At 43.9% G+C, this 25,232-nt stretch overlaps 1 protein-coding gene across 12 annotated transcripts in view; it reads right to left on the bottom strand.

Moving 5' to 3' along the window:
* LOC306912365 (receptor-type tyrosine-protein phosphatase mu) overlaps window positions 1-25,232 on the bottom strand; it is a 236,320-nt gene that overhangs the window by 123,015 nt on the left and 88,073 nt on the right. For all 12 annotated transcript variants that reach the window (XM_079488525.1, XM_079488531.1, XM_079488529.1 and 9 more), the window contains one exon: window positions 19,010-19,303. In XM_079488525.1, coding sequence (XP_079344651.1) covers window positions 19,010-19,303 — 294 coding nt within the window. The remainder of the gene's footprint in view (window positions 1-19,009; window positions 19,304-25,232) is intronic.

Genomic DNA, 25,232 nt, shown 5'->3' with positions numbered 1-25,232 from the left:
ATCTACCGCTCAGTCTGGAGGCAAGTACCGCTTGTCCAGGGGAGACATGTACACGGTATGAACGTCCATACTGTTCATACCTAACCCAGTGGTTCTCAACCTTTTGAGGCTGCGACCCCCCAAAATAATCATATTTGAACTGGGGTCCCGGCCCCCCACCCTGATAAGCACTTGTAGACTGATATACAGTAGGTGTTGAGGCATTTAATTTGACTCGGTTCCACAGATAAATATTGTGAAAATAGCCGATCTACCGTACATGTCTCAGGCAGACCACCTCCAACCACTGCATGCTATTCTACTACTAGTTAGTGTGGTTGCCTAACAGGGTAACCACATGGCCCAACTTTATTTCTAGAGGTTTTACTTTTATATTTTATTATTATTCCGTCCCTTGTGACGTCATGCGGTTCAATGCATCATCATCATACACATCATCATCATACTGTACTCAGCAACCACACTTAAAAAATGTACATCCAGATTGGTTAAAACAACATTTTTGAGGGGCTATATTGTGTACACTTCAGCTAAGTGTAGATTTCCGTCCTACACAAACATTAAATTCCCATTGACAATGAATGGAGAATTTACTTCATAGTGTCTGAGCAAATAGGCATAGTGTCTATTTTACGTCATGATGATGTACGATGATAAGAGCGCGCCTCACTTCACACGGGTGTGATTGTTATATTCATTACAATAAGTTCCAGGTTTAAAAGTACTTGTGTGACTAGATCCAATTTAAGGAACTAAGAAATTCATGGATAAATCCTTGTGAAGTCTAGACTCTACTCAAAAAGAAATCCTTGTAAAATGTGTCTAGACTCTAGTCAATAATGATTGTCAGGTGAAACCTGACTAATGAAAGCTCATGAAATGTAGCTGGACAGCAGGAAAGCCACAACATTGAACCACGCACAGAACGTCGGAAACGAACAAAGAAAATAAAATAAATAAAATAAATAACAGTGCTGCCTTGAAATGTGGGGTGAAATTTCCCAGAGTGACTGACTAAAGGTAGAAATTAGTGTTTATTTTTTATGTCTAAATAACCCGAGATCCGAACACGCGTGAGAGGCCAGTGGATGTCTCGGACATCTGCGGCAAAGTTTTAATTTCAAGGACCACCAGTGCTGTATATGCGTTAGGCCACAGACTCTGAGTTACAGACCTGTATAAGGGTCCATTTGGTTCATAACTATCAATCAATGGCCTGAGCCGTGGCTCAGCAGTCCAGGCACCTTGGCTGGTAATGCAGTCTGGCAGTGTGCCGCGGGTTCAACTCCTGATCCCGACCCCCCCCCCCCCCCCCCCCCCCCCCATATCTCTCCCCATTTCCTGTCAGCCTACTGTCTATCCCTCCGTAAAAAATATAAAATAAAGGCGAAAGCCACAAAAAAACATCTTTAAAAATAATAATAATAACTATCAATCAATTAGCTGAGGCAATCCCCACGTTGGCATGGGAGATATTGCACATAATGAGCTTCAGACAGTACTACAGCCAGCAGGTGTCATACCTGGCATTAGGGTAGTGGTGGAAAAAATACTAAAGTTTTCAAGTGTAGTGGTAAAGGTACAATATTTGGATTTGGACCCACGGTTGTACTATTGCATCATTTTAATTTTAATGAATTACTTAATTAAAATCTAAACATCTAAACATCATCATTGATGTTCATTGTTTAGTCTTGCAATGCCATTGGTCATGATATTTGCATATAAATACCCCCCACAGAGGCAGAAACTTTCTGCCTCTGTGGGGGGTGCAATGTTTTTTAACCTTTAACCTTTAACCCTGATAAAAGTAAGTAAAATGCCTGTAATATATATATTTTTGTGATCATTAGAATGTCTAGAACATGTACATTTATTATTGTGAAAGATATCCCCCAAATGTAAATTATTAATTTATTATTATTATTTATTAACATAATTCTCTCTACAAAGTCCTAGTAGTACAAGTAGTAGTAAGGTTGAAATCTTTTTTTTGCAAGTAGAAATAAATCCGGGTCTTGCAGGGTTAATTAAGTATTGGAAATTGGAAATTCTCAAGTAAAGTACAAAGACCTCAAAATTGTATTTAAGTACAGTAGTACTTTCCATCTCTGCATTAGGGTATACATTTGTTAAATTTGAGTAGTGAGACCACCTTGAACCACTGCAGATATGCAAGTTACACTTTGTTTTAACATACTCTACCATACAGATTGGTTAAAATAATGTATTATTTATTATAAATGAGTTTCCAATTGCAGATTTAAAAGTACCAGTATATGAGTACAGCGGGTCTAACTTGAGGAACTAAAAAAGCAGATGCAATGAAAAGAAATCCTTGTACAAGTAGTTTAGACAGCCTTCAGCTTTCAGTCAATAACAATGATTTAAAAAAATGTCTGCAATTTTCCTTGAGCCAACGTACTACTTAGAAATAACATGCACGCACACACGCACCTGCACACACGCACGCGCACACAACAGCCTTAAAATGTGAGTGCCATTTCTGAAAGTTCAGAGAACAAAGTGAATCTGACTAGTGTAATTCTACTAGACTAAAAGTAGAAATTGGTTTTCATTGTTGGGGTTTCTCAAACATAATGCACAATCTTTATACCTTCAGAAGAATGAAGAAGAGTGTTCGCTTAACTAAAGAGTAATTCATCTGTAATGTTCATGTCCTACACAGGATTCCAACCTGTGTACACCTCGAGGCTGCCAATTAGTCTGTCATTATTTTGATGTCTCAATAGTCCGAAAAATGTTGGCTTAGTGTGAGGTTAGGTTAGGGTTAATGTAAGGCTTAGTTATAATGCGTGCTGTTGGACCAATGGCATGGCACCGTCATCCCACAGGAGAGCCACAATTTCTACTGCTGATCTAATACAGAAAGCCCATTTAGACAGAGGACATATTGCATTTTGAGTCTCATGCAATATCTCTTGGTCAACCAGTACTGTTCCTAACCGACCTCAGGTATGCATTTCTCAACAGAAGAGCAGGTAGACCAACTACAACCATCGCTGTTGTGTTCATTATAATGTATTATTAAAGGAGCATTCAGTGATTTGGGTGATTTGGACAACCACCCGGTCCGCCCCGGTAACAAAATGTGCACATGCACACGCTCTACAGTGGGGGGAAGTGCAACAGGCCAACAGCATGTGCCCCCACTCGATCATGATTGGAGGAAGGCCCCTCTCATCCTGATTGGATGAAGGCTTTGCCACCCGCCACCAAAACTGAAACTAGGGTTTTTTGACCCCAGGGGCTCACTGGGGACAGGGAGGAACTCCTTATATGGTCAGCACACTCTATGGTAGGGAGGATTATCCAAAAAAAAAAGGAAAAAAAAGTGATATTTGAATGAAGTGAAATCACTGAATGCTCCTTTAACATAGTCAAACCATAGAGATTGTACAAAATGTTTTATTTACTAAAGAAAGTTACGGACTGCATCTTTATCTCCGTGGACTGCTGTGTCTGGATTCTCAGACAGTGACAAAAGGAATAAAGGCACTCAGCCAGCAAGCTATCCTGACTGATCGAACAATTCACACAAAAAGGCTTCTCCATTTAAACAACTCTGTCAGTAGCCCCACTAAAAACACAACACTAAAACAGGGGGAGGAAGATGGAGGGAAAATACTAGACCTCTTCAAGTCACTCGCGCTTTGGGAAAGCCATCCAGAAAATAGAAGCCTAAACCCCATTATTTGCGGAACTATCTTTTGGCCGCACTCAGTAAGCAATGGTTACACTAAAAGCACATAGAATTGTAGGGTGGCCAGGCACAGAAATCAAATTAAACCAGATGCTCTCAAAGTGACAAATGCACCAAACTGTGAATTTCCAGCAGACTCGCACAAGCGGCTGGGAGGAGGAAGTCTCATTTCTGGGGCGTTCAAGGGGAATGTCACACTCGTCTCTGCAGAACGCAGAGAGAGATAATGTCCACCCGTATTCTCTGGCCACGGCCAATGTGGGAGACGCCGAGAAGCACGCGCGTTTCTCTAGTGGAAAATGTAATTGTTGAGAGAAATAGTCCATACCATATAAAGATGGAAGGGGGAAAAAATGAAATGAGGCGAGCCAATGATCTAGTCAGATGTGAATTACGACAGCAATATACTGTGGTTTTATTTTTTTGTGATGTGCTGACATATGGAAAGCACACCATCGCTGTCGGGTAGTAAACCTTGTATGTGCAAAACTATTACTTTTCAGGGAATGGGCAAAGAAAATAACCTGTGTCCCAATGGATCCAATGTAGTTATTACTGTATTTAATCACCAGCTGCTCTAAACACCCTGAGTTCTCCGTTCAATCAATTAGTAACGCCCAGCGCTCAGGACGGAGATTGATAAAAAAGGACGGAGATTATTGATTAAAACCGATCGCATCGCTCCACAGGCTGGGAGCGTCTTTTGCCCAACATTCAATGTTATTTTCCGGTGGGACGTCATCGAAAATGTTCCACCCCATTTTAGCCGACGAGACCGAAAATCTTAAAACGTGAATAACTTTTGATCTAAATCATTCCGTCCAATTCTAAGAAAAGATTATGTGTTAGACGGCTCATCGCGGTCCCGTCGCTAGTCGCGTTAGAATTAATCATACCTCCCGTTGTTGTCGATCGCATCGAGAGTGTTTTGGTTACATCAAGCTAATTCAGCCACATCCTGGATAGCATCCGGTCCGTCGCTAAATGTGCTCCGCTGCTATAAATCGCTGGACACTCTGATTTAATGGATTAAATAACCCTGGGCGTATAGTAAGCCACAGACACACTTAACCAGCTTCAACCTGACGTCCCTATTCTCCAAGTAATTATAGGTGAAGATTGTCAAAAATATCCAAAATGTTTCAAATGTTGTTTGAAAATAGATAAAATAGCAGATCTAAAAAGCTCACAATGCATCACATCATGATACATTGTGAGCTTGCAGGTCACCTACAGTATTCCTCCTGATTTTGCAGAACACTGTGTTATGATCCTGACCTAGGGGTGCCAAGGAACACAACACAAGGTGCAGGGAGTGTGTTGCATGTATTAACAGCAATGTTGAATAAGGAGCATGGTGGAGCATGGTGAAATGAAGTGGGATAGGACTGGGGGCACTTTGAAAGGGCGTTGGCACCCGGGCACAAGTGCCCGCCAATTTGCCTGATCATCATAATCATCATCATGATGCTCTGCTCCCCAAGTCCTATTGGAACCAAAGAGAAAACAAAAATAAGTAAAGGGAAAAGCAAATATACAGAAATCATAACCAGATAACCTAAGTGCAATTGCAAATATATATATAAGATCATATACAAGGAACTGTATATGATCTTATATCATAGTATAAAATAGGGCATTCATTTCTGACGATTGACGAAACGGCTTTCTGCCCGACAGTGACGATGTCACACTTGAACAAACATCGTCAGGACTACGAGCATAAAGAAGCGCTAGACATTACGGACACTAAAAGAGAAGTGGCCATTTGGTAAACAGCCCTCATGACAATTCCACATTCTCTCCCTTGAGCTTAATTGAGAAAAGGCTAATTGTCTGCGTTCCCCACTGGCTCGCCTACGGCGGGAACACCAGCTGTCTGAGAGGGAGGGAGGGAGGGAGAGAGACACTAAAAGAGTCTGTGGCGGAGGTCGGACGCCCGATCCACCGCCATCCCATACCGTACCCAGTGCAGGTCAGTGATGGAAGAAGTACTCACTTTTTTTATTTAGTAAAAGTATCAATACCACACAACATAAAAGACCGGAATATCAAAATTTGAGTTTGACTTGAGTAACACTATTAGCATCAAAATATACTTTAAGTATAGAGTGAAAGTATTCATTGTGCAGAATGTCCCATCTCACAAGTTTAAAATTTTAAATGTAAACAAATCATTTGAAAATAGCACAATGACACTTTGTGGATCGGCTATTTTCAAATGGCTAAAGTATATATAGGGCTTAAGTGGTTAATGTACCGGTATGTTCATTGTTTTGTGAGAATATAGTAACTAAAGCTGTCAAATAATAAGAGTAAAAAGTATAATATTTGCCTCTGAGATGTAATGGAATAGAAGCAAAAGTATTGAAAATTGGAAATACTGAAGAAAGTAAAAATACCTTGTACTCAAGTATAGTACTTGAGTAAATGTACTTGGTTACTTTACACGACTGGTGGTAGAATGTAAGTACTGTACTTAAGCACAATCTTGAGGTAAGTTTACTTTACTTGAGCGTGTCAATTCTTTTATACAAACAAAATAGCCAATCTACAGTACAAGTTCACAATGCATCAACGCGTTGTGAACTTGTAGATCAGCTATTTTTGAAAGAGTACTTTTACTTTTGGTCCTCATATTTTGATGCCAATACCTTTGTACTTTTACTCAAGTCAACATTGTGAATACTGCGGTATTGCTATATTTGTGGTACTCTTTCCACCACCGAGGGAGAGGCACTAGAAATGGCGAGAGGAATCTGTGGTGGACGGTCGGACGCCCCGATCGACCGCCGTGACTCAGGATGACATCATCGTTTTGCATCAACAGCAAGGTGCCTTCCCTTCACGCGTTCCACCGCCTGGCAGAGGGGGTCAAGGTTGACCTCCAAGAGAAAAGGACGAAATACACACCATATACACACACACACAGACACGCACACCCGCCCGCGCACACACACACACACGCGCACACACCGCGCCCACACACGCATGTAGGCTACACACACACAGTCCTCTCCACTTAATGTGAAACGAACGGGCTGCACTGAAGGGGCGATATCTCCTATAAATCCTTTCACATGTGGCGGGGGGCAGGCGCACGTGTGTGCGTGTGCGTATGTGTGTGTGCGCGCGCACGTGCACACGCGTGTGTGTGTAGCGATGCACGCGGCAATTTAAATAGGACCCACAGGCCTGTGAGTGACAGCTGATGAGGTGGGCCTATTACGCCCAGCCCACTGCGAGCGCAAGGTTAGTTTTATTGACTGTATCATAAGCGCGGGCACAAATCACAACAAGGCTATCTGCTGCAAATCCATACCATTTTTTTACGCCGCTCACAAGCTATCAAACGCCAAAGTCTACACCGACCGGGGTGAAAGTACTGGGAAATATGACTCCAATACCCCAAACCCTCTGTTTGGCAGATAGCTCTAGTGGAATGGAGTTATAATAATGATTATGAAAGCTTCCCTCGAAGCAGCAAATGAGTGAGCTCTATCTTATGCCAGGGCACACGGACCGGCCAGGCTTCCAGCGAGAGCTAGATTGGTATTCCAGACACATTATCACCTGCTCCCGCGCTCTCTGCAAGTGTAATTGAATAATTTGAGTTTGACATTTACATAGAACTATTAGTGGGTTTTTATCATTACAGCTTGACATTTAAATAATGTTTTTGAAATTATCAGCGCATTATCTCCCCTTGTTAATTCAGATGCCCAAAGTCTCCCCCCCACCCCACCCCACCCCTAACCCCAAACACACACACACACACACACACACACACACACACACACACACACACACACACACACACACACACACACACACACACACACACACACACACACACACACACACACACACACACACACACACACACTTTCAACCTTTTGCAATCCACATTGATAATGTGATTAGCACAAAACACGTTGGAGAGAGGGACAAATAACCCCGTGCTTCAGCCTCGCTGTCCAAGAGGGAGACTTGAATTGGTGCACTCAGCCCTCGGGTAGAGAAAGACATTAGTCCTGGATGAAAGGAGACAAATTGGGCATGTCCAGAGCAGAGCCACTTTACTGGGAGACAAGTGTGTGCCTGGTGTGTGCGTGCGTGCGTGCGTTTTCCATTGCAGGGTACTATTTGTGTGTGTGGCTGCCGGGGTTAAATGACACGTGTGCGTTCTTTATGTCTGTGTCAAAAGGCTGAGCATCTCACCAAGCTGCAACATTCTTCAGATCTGATCTACTCCAAGCTTGCCACGCCATACCGCGTCGTGCTATGCTGTGCGTCGTGCTTTTGCTGTGATCTATCTCACATCCTCATTAATTAACCACTTAAGCCCTGTATAATTCATCGTGCGACATGCGGCGAAAATCGTCACAAGGTCACAATAGAGAACTTGATTTAGAGAACTCGATTTTGAGGTAAAATAGTGGTTAAGAGCAGGCAAAAACATGGTTGGTGCTCAGTCGCATTCTTTTCCACGTATCCCATTCCCCCGCTCAGCCTGCTGTATATGGCGGCTTCGGGAGGGAGGGACTACTTCCTCAATAATTAGAAACCCTGTCAACTGGCTGTCGTTCATCAGTGCCAACAGCATGTAATCAGGCTGAAAACAACACTCAAGGTTTGGGGGGGGGGGGGGGGGGGGGGAATGCTAGTAGGGAGGTGTTGAGGAGATTGAGCTACGTACAGTAGAAGGAGAACAATGCCTTTAACAGAGCCTGTCAGAGGGTCTAGGCTGGGGAACTGCGAATGGCGGCCCATCGTCACAGACAGTACTCGCCTCGTCTCACTTTCCCCGCCAGTCAGCACTGTAAACAACCTGACAGCGGCCCAGATTAGATGGGGGCTGTTTTCATGTTAAAGTGTTCCATTCTCAGGTAGTCGGGGCCTGATATCGCTGTCACTGAAAGTATCTCTCTATTGCGCAGTGTGTGTTTTTCGTTTTGTTTTTTTCATTTGTTCTTTTATTTTTTTCATACTTGCAGGGAGGCTGAGGCTGAAGCTTGAGTTATGCATAGAGAAGAGGTGTCTTGCGGTGAAAAAGGATGATCTGCAAGCTCACAATGCGTCGCGCTGGGATGCGTTATGAGCTTGTAGATCGCCTAATGTTGCTGTGCGATGGCGCTGTGCAGCTGAGTATAAATTAAGCTGAGAGCAGGGCTGGGAGGGAAGCCCATTTTGTTTGCCTCTCTCTATCATATTTGGTTGATAGCAGTGGGGCCATTGAGGTAATGACATGGGCTTCCACACTTCTGGAAATCATTTTCATATCGCACGCCGAGGCGTGCCGTAATGATAGCTTTTGATAACCGACAATCAAAGCTCTGTTGGCCTCCTAGAGTGCCACTCTCTGGAGATAAGGAGGGCGGAGGGAGGGGCACGCGGTTGAAGAGAGAGAAGCCAGAGAGAGCATGTGGTGGGCTTGTGTGCATGTGGTGTGTGTTTGTTGATACTTGTTTACTATACTATTACTATACTTGTGTGGGGGGAAGGAAAAAAAGTCCCCACAAGTACAGCAGAGTAGAATTTGAGAAATGGAAACAAATGCTTGTTTTATGGTTTGAAAGAATATGTTTAGAGTTAGAATTACAATTAGCTATAAGGATTCAGGTTGGGGTTAGAGTTAAGATTAGACATTTAGAGGCTTAGGGGTTGGGCTTAGAGTTCTGCCTGGTTTATAGATAGTTGCGCACCGCTGTCACGCACCAAAAAGAACCAATGTACAACGCGTTACAGCAAGTTGTCATCTTGTAGATCAGATACTTTTGACTTTCACGTTAAAAATGCAAACATTGTATTCCTAAAATATGTACTTGCGTGTGTGCATGCGTGCAGTCTGCATACATGCGTGTGTGCATGGGCGGGCCAGTTGAAAGGGGGGGGGGGGAGGGGAGAGTGCATTGGGCATTTCATCCAGGCAACAAGTACAATCGAGAGGGTTCGAGTCCTTGGGGTTGACACGTGTCGTGTACACAAGCGGTAATTGATGGCATTTTAAGATGCTGTACATGGAACTACAGTACATGTTCCAGTGTTACCCTACAGTATATAAACACAGATGTACACACACACACCAATGTCCACACACACACACAACCACACACACACACACACACACACACACACACACACACACACACACACACACACACACACACACACACACACACACACACACACACCCGCCCACGCCTACACCCAGCCATCCATCGCCAGCGTCCACATGCACGCACTCCACACCTTGGAGGCATGGGTAATCAGAGGGATTTATTGAACGGCTGTGGTCTCCCCTCACTCTATCAAGTCTTTCTTTATGGGTCCTGTGATTAATGAGGGTGCCACGATGGGCTGGGGGACGAGATGGGTGTGGAGAGAGAGGCCTGGCGGTGAGGGAGAGCACTGGGCAGAGGCCGCGGAATAAGCAGCCGACCCCGTCGCAAGACACCGCTGAAATATCCCTGTCCTGTCGATGGGGGGAGGCATGGGTGTTGGGCCGGGTTGAGGGGTTGTGGAGACTGTATACTCGGTGGTTCGTCTTCAGTTCGGATTTATACAACCAGTCTGAAATGAGTGCTTCCTTGGATGACAGGCGGGGTGGGGGGGCTTTAAGGGTGTGGAGCAGGCCATCCATAATTCAGCAAAAGGCTTAGTTGAAATCTGTGACAAAAATTACCACAGATAGACCATGAATAATTAATCACTGAGAATGGCAACACTTAAAGACCTTGAAAGGCATTTCTGTTCAAATTAAAAATACGGGGAGAAAGAGGAACGCACTTGTCACCACGGCATGTCTTAAGCAGCGCTGGCTGGCTGGCTGGCTGACGTCCTCTGGGGCATTCAGGCGACAGTGTAACAAACACAGCACACAGCAGGCTTCCTGCTTGAGAAGTGCTGAAGAGACACTGTCTGACAAGAGTTTTTGGTGTTGTTCATAAATGGTCTGCATTTCTATAGCGCCTTAATTCTAAAGCGTTACCATGTGCGTTACTCGTTCACCAACTCATATTATACCACAGGTAGTTTTGAGGAAACAATTTGATTGGTTGAAATAACTCTCTACCCGTGCTTCAAACGAGCATCACCACACACCTAATCAAAACATTACAAAAATCACACCTGTGCGAACTGAGTGGTGGAACTATACTTTTATTGTTATAGTTACTGTGTGTTATAGAACATAGTGACTGTGTGTTATAGAACATAGTGACTGTGTGTTATAGAACATAGTGACTGTGTGTTATAGAACATAGTGACTGTGTGTTATAGAACATAGTGACTGTGTGTTATAGAACATAGTGACTGTGTGTTATAGAACATAGTGACTGTGTGTTATAGAACATAGTGACTGTGTGTTATAGAACATAGTGACTGTGTGTTATAGAACATAGTGACTGTGTGTTATAGAACATAGTGACTGTGTGTTATAGAACATAGTGACTGTGTGTTATAAAACTGTGTTATAGTGTGTGTGGTGCCCTGGAGCCAAGCACAGTTGTTGACTTAACACGAAGCCCGCCAGAACCGTAGTAACCGTAGGATTACATTAATCGTCTAGCCTGCCAGAACGGTAGCCTACGTTTTCCAGGGTTTACATTCTTTAATCCATGTTTTGATCCGAATCATATCGTTAGCTGCCGTTTGTTAGCGCAACAGTCAATAGGTCCTACTCAGACAGGGGTCAAAGGTCCTCGTGGTCAAAGATCACCAGGTCATACTCGGACATAGAGACAGATAGACATACAGACCTACTGCACACACGCACGCATGCACGCACGCACGCATGCACGCACGCACGTGCCGGGCGTCTCCGCAGGCAGTGGCTACTAGCTAAGCTAGGTGTTTACACAGGACATTTTCGGTCGTAGTACCTACGGAACTCGGCTTGTTCCTGCAGCAACGCAGGCGTGCCATTAATGACGTTAACGTACATCCTCGAGTGTAATATTGCTTAATTCACACACCGACAGCAGAACAAACCATGCATGCAAGCATTGCAAGGTACCACCACCATTGAGAGCAGTCAAGCCCGGTGTATACTTCTTTGCCATGATGATGTACTGGATACATACTGGATATACTGGATACACTGGATTTAGCCGGCCTATATGCTCCACAACGCATTGCAGAAGCTTATAGATCTGGTATTTTTTACGCTTAACACCATCGCAAACATATAAAGCGCATAAATTCGGCATTAGGACACCTCGGCACGAAGCCATGCAGGAAGAGCTGGGGATTGAACCGGGAATCATACGGTTCCACAAACAGCCGCCCGACCTCCTGGTGGCTGTGTAGGAGGCCTCTCATTGGGCCAGGGGGGCAGCTGTTGTTCCACCAGAGTATTATTTTGCGCACATCTGTTCCTAGGGCCTCAATTCCATGGTGTTTTGGAGAATAGATAGAAGGAGAGATGGAACGGCAAAGAAATAATAATAATGAAACGGCCATAAATGCAGCATGTCCCTCAACCTATTCTTTCTGTCTCGCATGCCGTTTGAAGACACGTCCTTGGGAGGAACACAATTCGCCAGCTTTTTATTGTGGCACGCCAATAACCTTCCCCCAGCAACACAAACTCAATCTCTCCTTTTTTCTATGGCTGACAAAAGAACACAAATTCAATGTGCCTCAAACGAAGGCCCCTCATTCACCTTGCCACAGACAATATAAACCCTATAGATCACATGGCTGCTAACAATTGTTAGGCCCCAGACCACTGTTATCTCAGATGGTGAGGTGAAGTGGCTTTCTATTCATACCTCAAGGCAACAATGACTTTAATTAGAAGCAGTGTCAGGCCCAGCAAACAATTTTCCTTTCTTTTTAGGACAGACAGAGGTGCTCAATCTCAGCCCTGGCAAAGGAAAAAAAAGAGTGAATAGTGTTTTAGGCATGTCTGTCATAAGATAGGAGACCTTCACTGAGCAATTATTTTTTCTCAGGAATTGATGAAGGTGGGAATAAAACAATGTCAATGGGGCCAGCAGGTGGGGTCAGCACTTATTATGTAAATATTTTGTTCATAGTAGTCAAAATAGGTCATTAAGTTAAAACATGCATAAGCCTTATTTTATACTTTGGTTATTAAAAAATATCGGATCTGCAAGCTCTATATGCTACCCACTGAACATTATTCTGTTCTAAAATCTATCTAAAATACGTATGTCCTATGGTCTAAAAATGAAGTTTTTTTTGCAGTCTAGGCTTAGCTTAGACGTTGAAAGAACGTCGTTTCAACAGCTATAGACATCTACATATTCACGTTTAAAAAGCGGCTAGAATATAGATAGCTAATCAATGTCTAAGCTAAGCCTAGACTGAAAAAAAACCTTCACTTTTGCAGTTATACCCCGGTTTTAGATGGACGTCTAATAGCAGACTATTGCTCAGTGGGTAGTTTCTGCTAGTTTAGAAAGAAGAAACAATTATAGTGAAAACTTTCAGAGTGAGAGCAACACCACAAGATTGATTGCCTTGATTATTCGTAGTATAAAGTACAAACAAGCTGGCCAGATGTATGGAGAACAGTGTTGGGTGTAACAGCGCTATTAATAACGTCGTTATATAACGAGACTACTTTTATTGGTAACGGAATAAATAACGAGTTAGTTTTGCAATTTAGTAGTTAGTTACTTTTCCAAAAAAGTAATCCCGTTACTATAATGTGTCCCTGTTCATTTTGTTGGAAAGATTTAAAAATAATAAAGTCCCGACTGCCCGGAGTCTATTTCTCCTCCTCTCCTCTCCTCCTCTTCTCCACTAATGTGTATACTATACATCCTGCATCTACAACATCCTGTAAATTCACTAGTGCTTTTATTTTTGATTTCGGTTGTAGCCAGCTGCCTAGCCCGTCTCCGGACCCCCCGGGTTGAGCTCCTTTGGACCTACCGCGTAGGGTCCGGTATCACCGGCTTCAAGCGACATTGGATGCAATCTGATTTACCCTGACTTACCCCTCTGCTGCGGTGTGGGTGTCACGCTGACATATTCAAAAAGAAGCATATGAACGCTATAGGAGACAACGAACCTTCTGACCCCCCCCGCGAACGGCTCAGAAGCCGTTAAGTATTTTTAATGTTTGTACGACCGTTTTGGCAGCTCTGAAATTCTCTCTTCGGTCCCTCCTTGTTGACATCTCGGTTGGCTAGCTGCGCCTACGAGGCGCGTAGGGAGGCGCAGCTAGCCAACCGAGAGGCTGGAGGCGGTACAATGGGATGTCAACAAGAGAGAATTTCAGAGCTGCCAAAACGGTCGTACAAACATTAAAAATACTTAACGGCTTCTGAGCCGTTCGCGGGGGGGGGCAGAAGGTTCGTTGTCTCCTATAGCGTTCATATGCTTCTTTTTGAATATGTCAGCGTGACACCCACACCGCAGCAGAGGGGTAAGTCAGGGTAAATCAGATTGCATCCCATGTCGCTTGAAGCCGGTGATACCGGACCCTACGCGGTAGGTCCAAAGGAGCTCAACCCGGGGGGTCCGGAGACGGGCTACCAGCTGCCATGACAGTCAGACACGACAACAAAAGTGCCGTGGTGGATAATAATAAACACAACATGCTTTTAACCAAAGTTCATATATAAAAACCATGCGTCTTTAAACAATGTAGGCCTGACGTCGAAATTTAAAAAAATGTCTTCTAAATCCTGACAGTTTTCTGAAATACCTCATGTTTCTATGTCAGTGATAGTCAAAAATAGCAGACCTACAAGCTCGTAGCGCGCCACTCGGTGGCGCGCTATGAGCTTGTAGATCTGCTATTTTTCAATAGCTAAATTATAACATAATGTTTAAAACACCAAAAGGGGTTCCCGCCCAAAATGGGTTAAACAATGTAGGCTAAACACTGGAATGACGTTAAACATGGTAGATCCTCCGTGGCGCTGTCATTAGGGTGAGTACTAGTAAATTAATTGTTTAAGTTTCACGCTAGTATCATTCATCATCAACAACAGGCTGTTATTGATGCCCCCCCCAAAATGAACAGGTTACAGGATTCTCATTCTGTTACTGTCACTGCCTGCAAGGATGGCCGCTGTGCGCAACAGCCTCATTAGTATGGCAAATTGTCTGGCCTATTGTGTGCACTCTTGATTTTCTGTCCAGTCCTACTTGTATAGGCTGGCGTTTGTGACAAATTATATTCGTTAATAAAGAGAGAGCTGTAAAGGGGATATTGTATATTGTCAGTAGGCTATAGTGTATATCATTCTTGTTTTTAACCATAGGTTAATTCAAACACAATTCCCGCCGCCATTAGCGTATTGCCAAGGTTTTATCGTGCGTAACACTTACTTTGAAGAGCCAAATATCTGTAATCGCATGTTACAATGACAAAAAGCTGTGTGTGGTGTCATGACCGGTTGTTGTTCTCTCGGTCGGTGGTGGAAAAATCCGACCGCAAGTATCACAGCGCCTGCTACAGGCCGTTGAAAACGCTTGTCTTCCCCAGAAACGGCCCCCTCAATGTCGTTTCTGAGATACAGAGCTTTGAATGCAGTGATTAGAATGGAAGTGGATGCGCGCGCATCTTCAAAATTGCAGCGGCCACTGTCCCACTTCAACTGTTGTGGTAACGAACGGTGGCTTACGATACGATCGGATCAAAACATGGATTAAAGATTATAAACCCTGGAAAATGGAGATTCCGGGTTTGGCAGGCTAGGGTACTAATTTAACCCTCCGTTTTCGCCACTTTTGGCGTACTTAATATGGGGCGCAATAACGGTAGGCAGTAATACAATGTAACCAACTTGCCCAAGCATTCAAAAATGGGTTTTAATTGTCGGGTAACAGAAAATAACGGAAAATAATCTATTAAATTACTTTTCTCAGAAGGTAATTTGTAATTTAATTCCAGATTAGTTTTATGGGCAGTAATCCAGTAATCTAACGACATTACTTACAAAAGTAACGATGCCCAACACTGATGGGGAATCAAGATGACCAGAGACACTGATGGAGTTCTCGTCTGAGAAACGCGTAGAGAGATATTGGCAGACCATAAATAAGACACGACTGGGCCCCCGGCTGGACATGTCTGGCTTAAGTGGTTAATATTATTAAACTATGATTCAGTACTCATCACTACTCTTTCCAACTTATAGACACTGACCTCCTTCCCTGACATCAAAAAGCGGCTCGCTCTTGTGCAATTAAAATCAAGGGGGCTGGATGCAGATCTCAACCTTGGTGTGGATGAGCCTAATTGCCCGGCTCCTCCCTCGCTCATCACGTTCTGTTAAACGAGTGTTTAAGCGAGGGCTGCTCCCTGATTACCGCTGGTTCCCCTGTGTTTAATAGCACTCTGTGCCATAGAACGGAAAACTAAAACAAACAGATGATCCTACTCCCCGGTGGTGTTGGAGCAACACAGATGGAGGCAACTTCTAGATGGTGCCGCTGCGGTGCGGGGAGAGGCACCACAGCGCTGAGCAGGTGTTTGGCCATGGAGTGGACGTCATGTCCTGCTGTTTGTAATGCAGGATGGGATGGATAGGGCTAGTCCAGAGCATGAAGGTGGACCAGACGTGGTCTTTCTTCAAATCCAGGCTGTAGACTGTAATTGTCTCTAGTGTTGATCAAAGGCAGCCAGATTCTTCTTTCGAGTTTAAGTATGATCCCAGGTGTTCAGGATGAAGCTGACCTTAATCTACAGAGAATGTCTCTCGGGGAGCGGGCGACTACAGATTTAGTCAGTGTTCAACCACTTGAGAATAGCATAAATTGCCGAATCGTCCATCTAATATTTTTACTATTTCATAAATATTATAAATATTTTGGAATATTTCACCTTTCATTAAAAGTGGCTGTGGCAGCATGGTAGCACACGGTTGCTAATGTTCTTGAGCAGCGATATCTCTACACAAAATGTTGAAATAACTGTTTTATTGGTGCTCTTCAGTCACACAAAAGTATATTCAATACACTTTGTGACGGTCCTACTGTAGGTGGCAAATCCACACCGATTCGATTCATCAAATACCTCAAAATGCTTTGTGAATAAATACTATTTAACATTATGTCTGGTCAACTCATCCTCACATAGAGAGTCTACAGTAACTCATCTACTCAGCTGGAAATGGTTTCTTTGTGTGAGACGGCGTCTCAATAGCACTGCTGAACCGCAGCGTTGCCTGCTGAGATTCTACTGACCCCACTCATGTATGGGCTCAGCAAGGTGACACGCACGTGTGCGCGCGCGCACACACACACACACACACACACACACACACACACACACACACACACACACACACACACACACACACACACACACACACACACACACACACACACACACACACACACACACACACACACACACACACACACACACACACACACACACACACACACACACACACACACCAAGCCAGGACAAGCCACAACAAGCCAGCCACAGTTATGCTTCTTTATCATTTTTCCCCATTCTGTTCAGCACAGCAAAATAAATGATTAAGCTAGTAATACTGGACAGAAGGAAAGGCAAACAATAAAGTGGTAGCAAGTTGTAAATTTCACGTGTAAACAAAATGTTTTCCCAGTCATTCCGCGACCTCCCGAGAGCCAGGGATAACAACAAAAGCAATCATAGCGCCTCAGATGAAATAATATCTTTTTTATGCTCACAATGGAATGAAAGCACTGAAATGGTGTTGTGGGAAAGATAAACCATTCAAGACCACCCATTAGCTTTAAACGGCATCCAAATGAATGAAGTAGCAAATATAAAGAGCATTATGTCATTAGAAATACACTGTTCTCTGATCTGCAAAGTGACCAAGAAGAGACTAATGACGACGACCAATGTGAGAGATACGCAGGAGGTGTATGCCGTATCATCCTGTCCCACGCGTTTTCATTAGAGCATTTGTACGGCAAGTGCAGGAATCTATGGGCCTGTCCATACGAACAGTGATGTATCACGGTGCCCCGTGAGCCTTAACCGTTCAATTAGGGGCTCTGCTGAGGCCCGTGGCCTGTCACCGGGAACGACCGGCCTGAGAGAGCCGGACAAGATCAAGAGCTGCTTCCTCAAACACACTTCAGGAGCTGCGGCCATCAATCTCCCTGACTGTGGAGGCGGTAGTGGGGTGGCGTGGTGGCCGGGAGGGGGGCAGGACCCCCGCAGGCACCGGCCGCTGCTCTGAAGGCTGAGCAGGTAGTATCCATCCATCCCTATCAGCCCTGACTAAAAATGAACGAACCCACGACCTTCACACAAAAAAGGCAGAGGGGGGTTTGCGCCCCCTCCTCCCTCCCCCATGGAAATTCCCATTTCCATCAGCACTTCTCAGGACACCAAATTAGGTGCTGTGAAAATGCTGAGGCTACGTTTGTATTGTTCTCCGAGTTGGCAGCACAGCATGGGAATTTAGATGGTTAATGTAGTGAAAAGGGCAATTTGTATCATTAGGAGTTCACAAAGTGTTTATACACATATAAGGAGTGCCTATAATGGCAAAGGTAAAGAAACAATATGAGTGGCTCGAACACAAGGTGCCGCTTTGCTTTACACATGACATCAATCTGTGTTGCTGGAGAATTACAGAGGTGCTGGGCCTTTGAAAGGTTTAATAAGCATGCAGTTAGAGAGTTAACCATGTAGCAATGCCCATTTCAGCACTATAACACACTATAGATCATATCAGTTAATGGTGTCACACGCATAGCATGTTAAACTAACAAGGGATTTACCACGAGTCAACATAAGGTTGATAATGCCTGCTTGGTTTATGCTGGAAAATAGCTTATACGTTCCTATAGCAAGTGGTTTTAACTTACTACAGAAGTCACCTGGTAATCAAAGGTCACGGGTTCCACATTAATTGTAATAATTCATTAATTGCACATTGGAAGTTCTTTGTTCCTGGGAACAAAGAACTTTCTGGGAGCAGGGACTGGGAAATATTATCCCTAATATTTCTGTGGCCTCCGTACAGCATACTGTAGTTGTTGAACGTCCTTTGTTGTGGTGTCTCTGTTCCTACTGTGGCGACAACAACAAACCACTACTTATATAAAGATCACAGGTCCTGACTCCTGACTAGAGTTTAGCCTTTTTATCATTATGCCCCTAAACGACATGCCATCTGTAGCCTTACTAACCTTCTGTTGTGATGGAATGGGAGATAAAAAAAAAGAATTTCATTCTGTTTTCAAACAGTAAGCATTCTTTGCCTTTGTAAAAGCGCCAGCACTAGAATCCTATGAAATCCCATGAGGTCTGAGTAACATAATAAATGCATCTCTCTTCAGACTCACCGGCACATCTGGTCCTGGCCCTCAGCGGTGGTCCGGGTGCTCCCGTGCCTCCCTCCAAGGGTCTGGTGAGCAAAACGCTGATCTCGTACTCAGTGTCGGGGTCCAGGTGGCCGATCTTGTGTGTGGTCTTGTCGACGGGCTGCAGGTCGTACATGGTGCCCGACACGGTGCGGTACTCCACCTCTCTGTCGATGATGGGGCCGTCGCCGTTGATGGAGTTGGCGTTGAGCTGAATCCAAAGGTAGGTGGCGCCGACCGCCATCAGCTGGGGCGGGGCGATTGGGACTGGTGGCTCTGGAGAGGCATTCAAGGAGATAGTGCTGAGTTAGAACAGTGGTTCCCAAACCCCCAAAACATGTTGGGGGGGTCCCCAGATGATTAGTTTAATGTGTAACATTGTTTTCTCATTCAACAGTAAACAAACCAACATACAGTATAAGTGCATAGGGCAGTGATTCCCAACCTGTGTGCCGTTTGAAATGGCCAGGTGTGCCGTTTGATTTTAACAAAAGTAGCCTCGGAAACCCAGACGTTTTTAATTCCAGGAAGAAAAGTAACTCAAAAGGTTGTTGTTGCCCATCCCCACCAGTCTAACGACCCTCGGCCATAGAAATGCTAATGTATGGCTTTGTTTACATGGGGGCATCACCTACTCTCCTGGCACGTACTGTATTAAAAAAAAACACCGCAATACCTAAGCGCGTTCCAGCCTGCTTTTTGCGGTTGTCTTTTAAGCTGACCTACAAGCCCACACTGTGTTGCAAAAGCGGCAGTGATGGGCTTACAAATCGCCAGGGCGGAGCTACATACAGCTGAACTCCAGTCAGTCCACTGCATGTCGAGAAGTAATAAAGGCAGACGAGTGAGACGACCCAAGAGAGAAGCAGAGTAGCCAGGTGCCAGGTGCTTCATGTTTCATAATAACGTTCGCTGTTGTCATACCGTAAATGTATAATTATACGTTTCTCAAACGTAACTTTCAAGTGAACTTCATGGGAACTTTAGGGAGAAGTATTTCTTGCCTGACTGAATAGTTTGCTATGGTAAAAAGGGTTAAAAACTCTCCAACGTCACGTGAAATAAACGGTTGTATTGAGCAAATAAAGTACTCAAGACCAATTTTCACTGGTAAACAAACAACCTGAAAGTAGCATGCCTGCATGTTCACGAACAATGGCTTAGTGTTTGCCAAAAGAAAAGACAGTTTCAGAAGAACTTCATGCTAATCAATAGTCCCAGCACTTGGAGGCTCATCAGCACTCAGCAGCACTAAACTGGCTGAGTCATGCAATCAGCAGTGGTTTTGAAGGCGACGGCAGCTTTCAACAGAAGCATAAATGAAATCAGCTGGACCTTGGGAAATGTACTGGCCTGCACGTATATTGATTTCAATCAGAGGACAGCTACTGTATGGCAGCCTCTGATAATTGACAACTACTCTAGTTTGTCTTTTGTCTTGTCTACTTTTCCATTGAATTGTAAAAGACTATTACAGTTAGAAATCCCTGGGCTCCAGTGATAGACAACTTACTGAGCAATGGACGCATGGCCCATTTAAATGTAGCCATCCCATAAGCAGTCAGGAACCGACTGTCTGTTACTGTACAGTACATTCTGTACTTAACCACAACCTCACAGGCTGGAAGACAGCTCCAGGCCTGTGTTGCGTACACATGTATGAACCCCTCTCTCTGCCTTGTCTTTCCTGTCATTAAGGCAGTCACACAAAGGGGGGGTTGTTTGTAAGAGGTTCATGTCTACTCGGTGGTATTGTAGCACAGTGGTGCCGAAGACATACTATTCTGTATCAGGTTGCAGGGTACTTTGACAGGCATTAGTAAGAGATTTGTTTGTGAGACCTGTTGCTTTATGTGTTGTTTTGGTGTCTTGTCTGATGGTGGGCATGTACTAGCAGATGCGTAATGTTAAATAAACAACCTATCTTGGGAATATAGAAGGTTGCTATAATTTGGAATGAAAATAAATACATGTCTGAGCACCATGCCTACTGTGAAAATACCTAATAGGTTATACTCCACACTTTGTGGCCCAGTGTAGTGCATATGTAGACCCCTGTATCAGGAACTTCAGTTATTATATTATCGGCTGCTACATTCACCTAAGGGTCCCGTTAATTATACATATTTATAAATCAGGGCATTTAACAGATTTTCTCCATCATCCACAAGAGCAGGTGGATGTAAAATCTCACTTTTATCTCACTACCCAAGTCCTTCAGACAAAAATAATAATACAGAACTCATTGGTGTCTTTGCAAGTGACCTTTCCATTGTGACAACATTTGCACATTCTCGCCTAAACCATATGTACTTTATTTTAATTAGATCTCTTAAAATGTCACAGATAACTAATTCAAACTGCGGAATGCCATGCCCAAATGCCTCGCCATCAGACGAAATATCAAATAAAAAGCAGTTTTCTGAAGGTCATTAGCAATTGGAGCAATACATTTAGAATTCAATCCATTAATGTACTACATGTTGGCTATTTTTTTGTATACAAAGATTTTTTTTTTTACTTTGCAAGAAACTCCAGCAGTTGTTTATACATGATGTGATCCCTGAGCTACTAGGTCTTCTGAAATATGTACGTTTATTATCTCTGTCTTAAATGGTGACTGAAGTCCCCAAGACTTCTGGAAGAAAGAAAAACCAACATCTTACAGCATACTACTTTATATGAGTTGACTTCAAATATATGCTTCAGTCTCAGTTTTTCATATTCCTTTGTGCAAATCCTCTCTCCCTTTTGTGGCGGCTGAAGATTTTTCTTCTGCACCACAATCAACTTTTTGCCCATCCCTGCGCTATTGTGTCAAAAATGAGATCATATGTTTTATGCTGCAAGCGCTGTCTCCTAGTGCAACCTAACACCAGCTATTGTCAGTGGAGAAGTATGCCCCTGCAGCCAAGGCCTGCTTAGGAATCTTCCCTTGTCACATATTACAATAGAGCCAGGTCCCACAGGCCGCGGAGAGTGGCTCTAATGAGAGCACGCATGTAACAGAATAATACCATTAGTCGCCTGGCTGCTTCTGGTGGAGTTGTCATGGAGAGTGGGAGAGGGAGAGAGGGCTCTCCAGGGTGTATTGGGAACGAGTTGAGGTGTCCTACAGAGTGGTGGGCAGATGGTTACCCCACCACACCCCTGGCAAAGGTCCCTAAACTCCCCTCCGATCCCAGCTGGTGGCATTGCTGTCAAACACCACCTAAGAGCACCGTTTCTAAAACCCACAGACCACTGTCCGAGTGGTCCATGTCCATGGCACAATTGCTGGTGGTCCATGTGATATATATTTTTTGAGTGGTGTAAACCACTCCTACAACTGGCTTTTGTGTGCAGAAAAAAATTAGCATGGTTGCTATGTTCAAAATAATTTCTGACGTAATTAAATCACACCCGGGTGAACTGGATGACCGTAGCAACCATGGTCATTTTCTCTGCACAGAAAAAGCCAGTTGTGAAATCACATCCGGGTGTGATTTCATTACGTCAGATCAGAGCTGATCAGGCTACATAATACCTTACCTTATTTCATTACGTCAGACATTACGTCAGACCACAGCTGATCATGCTATATAAAACCTTACACCACTCAGTTCACACGGGTGTGATTTTTTATATTTACAATACTGTATATTAAATAAATAACAAATATTTATATCAAAATAAATGTAATAAAACTAATAGGCAGGCATAGCGTTGGAACAAAGCTTATGACTGTTAAGGGCTTGATATAACTTGTTGCTTGCGGTGTCGTGCAACGAAAATAGGCAATCTACAAGCTCACAACATACTAACACGATACGAGTCATACGACGCACTGTGAGCTTATACAGCGGCTATGTTCGGTTGCGCAACACCAGTGCGCAACTAATGTAAAAATCCAATATTATTAATTTAAAGGAAAATTGAAATTACTATGACAAGACTTCTTATGGCGAACCAGCTAATCCAGCACATCTTCTCCCAGTCTAACAAGCTGGCCAGAAGTTAACCAGTAGGTTGCCATATGGGAGAATGAGGCGATCCAAATACTGAGTGTCTCCCTGGGGGCTCATTTCGAAGCTCCTTTCTTTCAATTGTACACCCCCCCACTCTCTCTCTTTATTGTTCACCCGCCAGACTCAACTGTGGATATATGTCTTAAAAAGGGATTTAGCCGAGTTAAGCAGCAATATGTTCCATTTAATTTAAAACGAGGGGGATATAGAATAGAACCTGCTCCATTCTAATAGCGTCCATCAGAAGAGGAAGAATTGGTACTGAACTTTGTGGACAAATTGGCCATGGCGTCTCTGATGACACCTGCTGTGACACACAGGCCCAAAGGGCCATCAGTGCACTGCAGGGTATCTGAGCTGCACTGCAAGTTCAGGAGTGTTAATTTGAGAGTTGTGCACTTTCACAGTTAAATTAACACGTCTGTACGACTGTACCGTGTGCCATGACTCATGTACTGTAAAGCTGTGGCAACAGTGAGCGAACACCAGACGTCCTCTGCGTTAACCCATTGAAACCGGGAAAGCATCTGTGTCATTTTAGATTTTAGCGTTGGCTATTAAATCCATTTTGGGCGGGAACCCCTTTTGGTGTTTTAAACATTATGTTATAATTTAGCTATTGAAAAATAGCAGATCTACAAGCTCATAGCGCGCCACCGAGTGGCGCGCTATGAACTTGAAGATCTGCTATTTTTGAAAAATCGTTAAAATGTGCCTCAAATCTTTCAGAAAATTGTCATGATTTTGAAAACATTTTTTTTTAAATGTCGACGTCAGGCCTGAATGGGTTAAATAGCGAGAGCTCCATGGACAGCTCGACACGCTGTGTCATTCTGTTACAATCTGTGAATAATTAATGAAGACTCAAGCTGTGGTTGAGATTTAAGAGGTAAGGCATCGCCACTCTACGAGAGAAACAGGAAAGTGAGGGTGAATAACCTGGACTGGATTTGAACCCCCAAAATTGGGCCACGGACCCCCATTTGAAAATATTTTGTGCCATGGAGTGACCACCATTAGATTTGTGTTTATTCCTAATTCCAAAGTATTGTCAATTGTCTATTTTTTTATTTTTGGATCTCTGGGGGTCTCTGGTTTGCTATTCGAACATTTTTAACTCAAATCTTTGCCTTTGGGTGTCCCTGGAACAAAATATTTTGAGATGGGGGTCCGTGGCCAAATACATACCCTATCATTTTGGGGCTCCTTGACCGAACGCTTGAGCACCACTGATATAGTAACAGACGTTTTTTGTATTGTGTGTGTGTGTGTGTGTGTGTGTGTGTGTGTGTGTGTGTGTGTGTGTGTGTGTGTGTGTGTGTGTGTGTGTGTGTGTGTGTGTGTGTGTGTGTGTGTGTGTGTGTGTGTGTGTGTGTGTGAAAACAGTTAGAGTAGACATGGCCTCACGCCTTAATGGTTTAAGAAGCACTGTGTTCGGCAGCAGGAGGAAAATGAAACCCAGGTAACAAAGGAAGACCTCACAGGCATCTAGTAGTGAGTCCCTGTTTCCAGAACATACACCATATTTCATGTATTATAATACACGGCTGACTGGCGCCATTCAAAACCAGCCTGTGCCACATTTCACTCACAAGGTCCATTTGTGTAACAATGAGAGGCTGAAGGAGCCCGATGTGTTTTATGGCAATGAGCGTTTCCGCTTAACCGTGAGGCGTCTTACGCTGATGAAATAAACTGCTCTGCGCAAGGCACGGTTATCCTCCGTTCGATGTCCGCGGTGAGAAGAAGCAGTGGAAATAGCCACGCACAAGTGCAGGAACACACTTTCAGACATTAAAGTGTCTCTGGTTAATACCACACAAGGCAGTATTAAACTTCAATTATAGTCCACACTGCATGATGGGTTTCATTGCCGAAACAAAGCCAGAAAAAAACTGCTAGCAACCGCTAAAGATGCGCTAACATGTGACATGTTGTTAGATGTTGCTATTAGCTGGAAAATGTTGAGCATGTTTAGCATACGACACCATCAAACTACAGCATAGGCTTTAGTGGCGGTGGGTGCACTGCACATAGGGAGGTGACTACCCCCCACATATTGGCTGAGATGGGTGACAGAGCACAGCTGAGAGTGACGGCCACTCGTCAGCGAACAACTGTTGTGGCGATGTTGACCATAAGCGGCCTGGCGACAGCTGTGTTCTACTCTAATCACAGCACCTGCCTGCCTGGATGAA

The sequence above is a fragment of the Electrona antarctica genome (genome assembly GCF_951216825.1).
Source record: "Electrona antarctica genome assembly, chromosome: 19".
Taxonomy (NCBI): Eukaryota; Metazoa; Chordata; class Actinopteri; order Myctophiformes; family Myctophidae; genus Electrona; species Electrona antarctica.
This window is presented reverse-complemented; position numbering and strand designations above follow the sequence as displayed.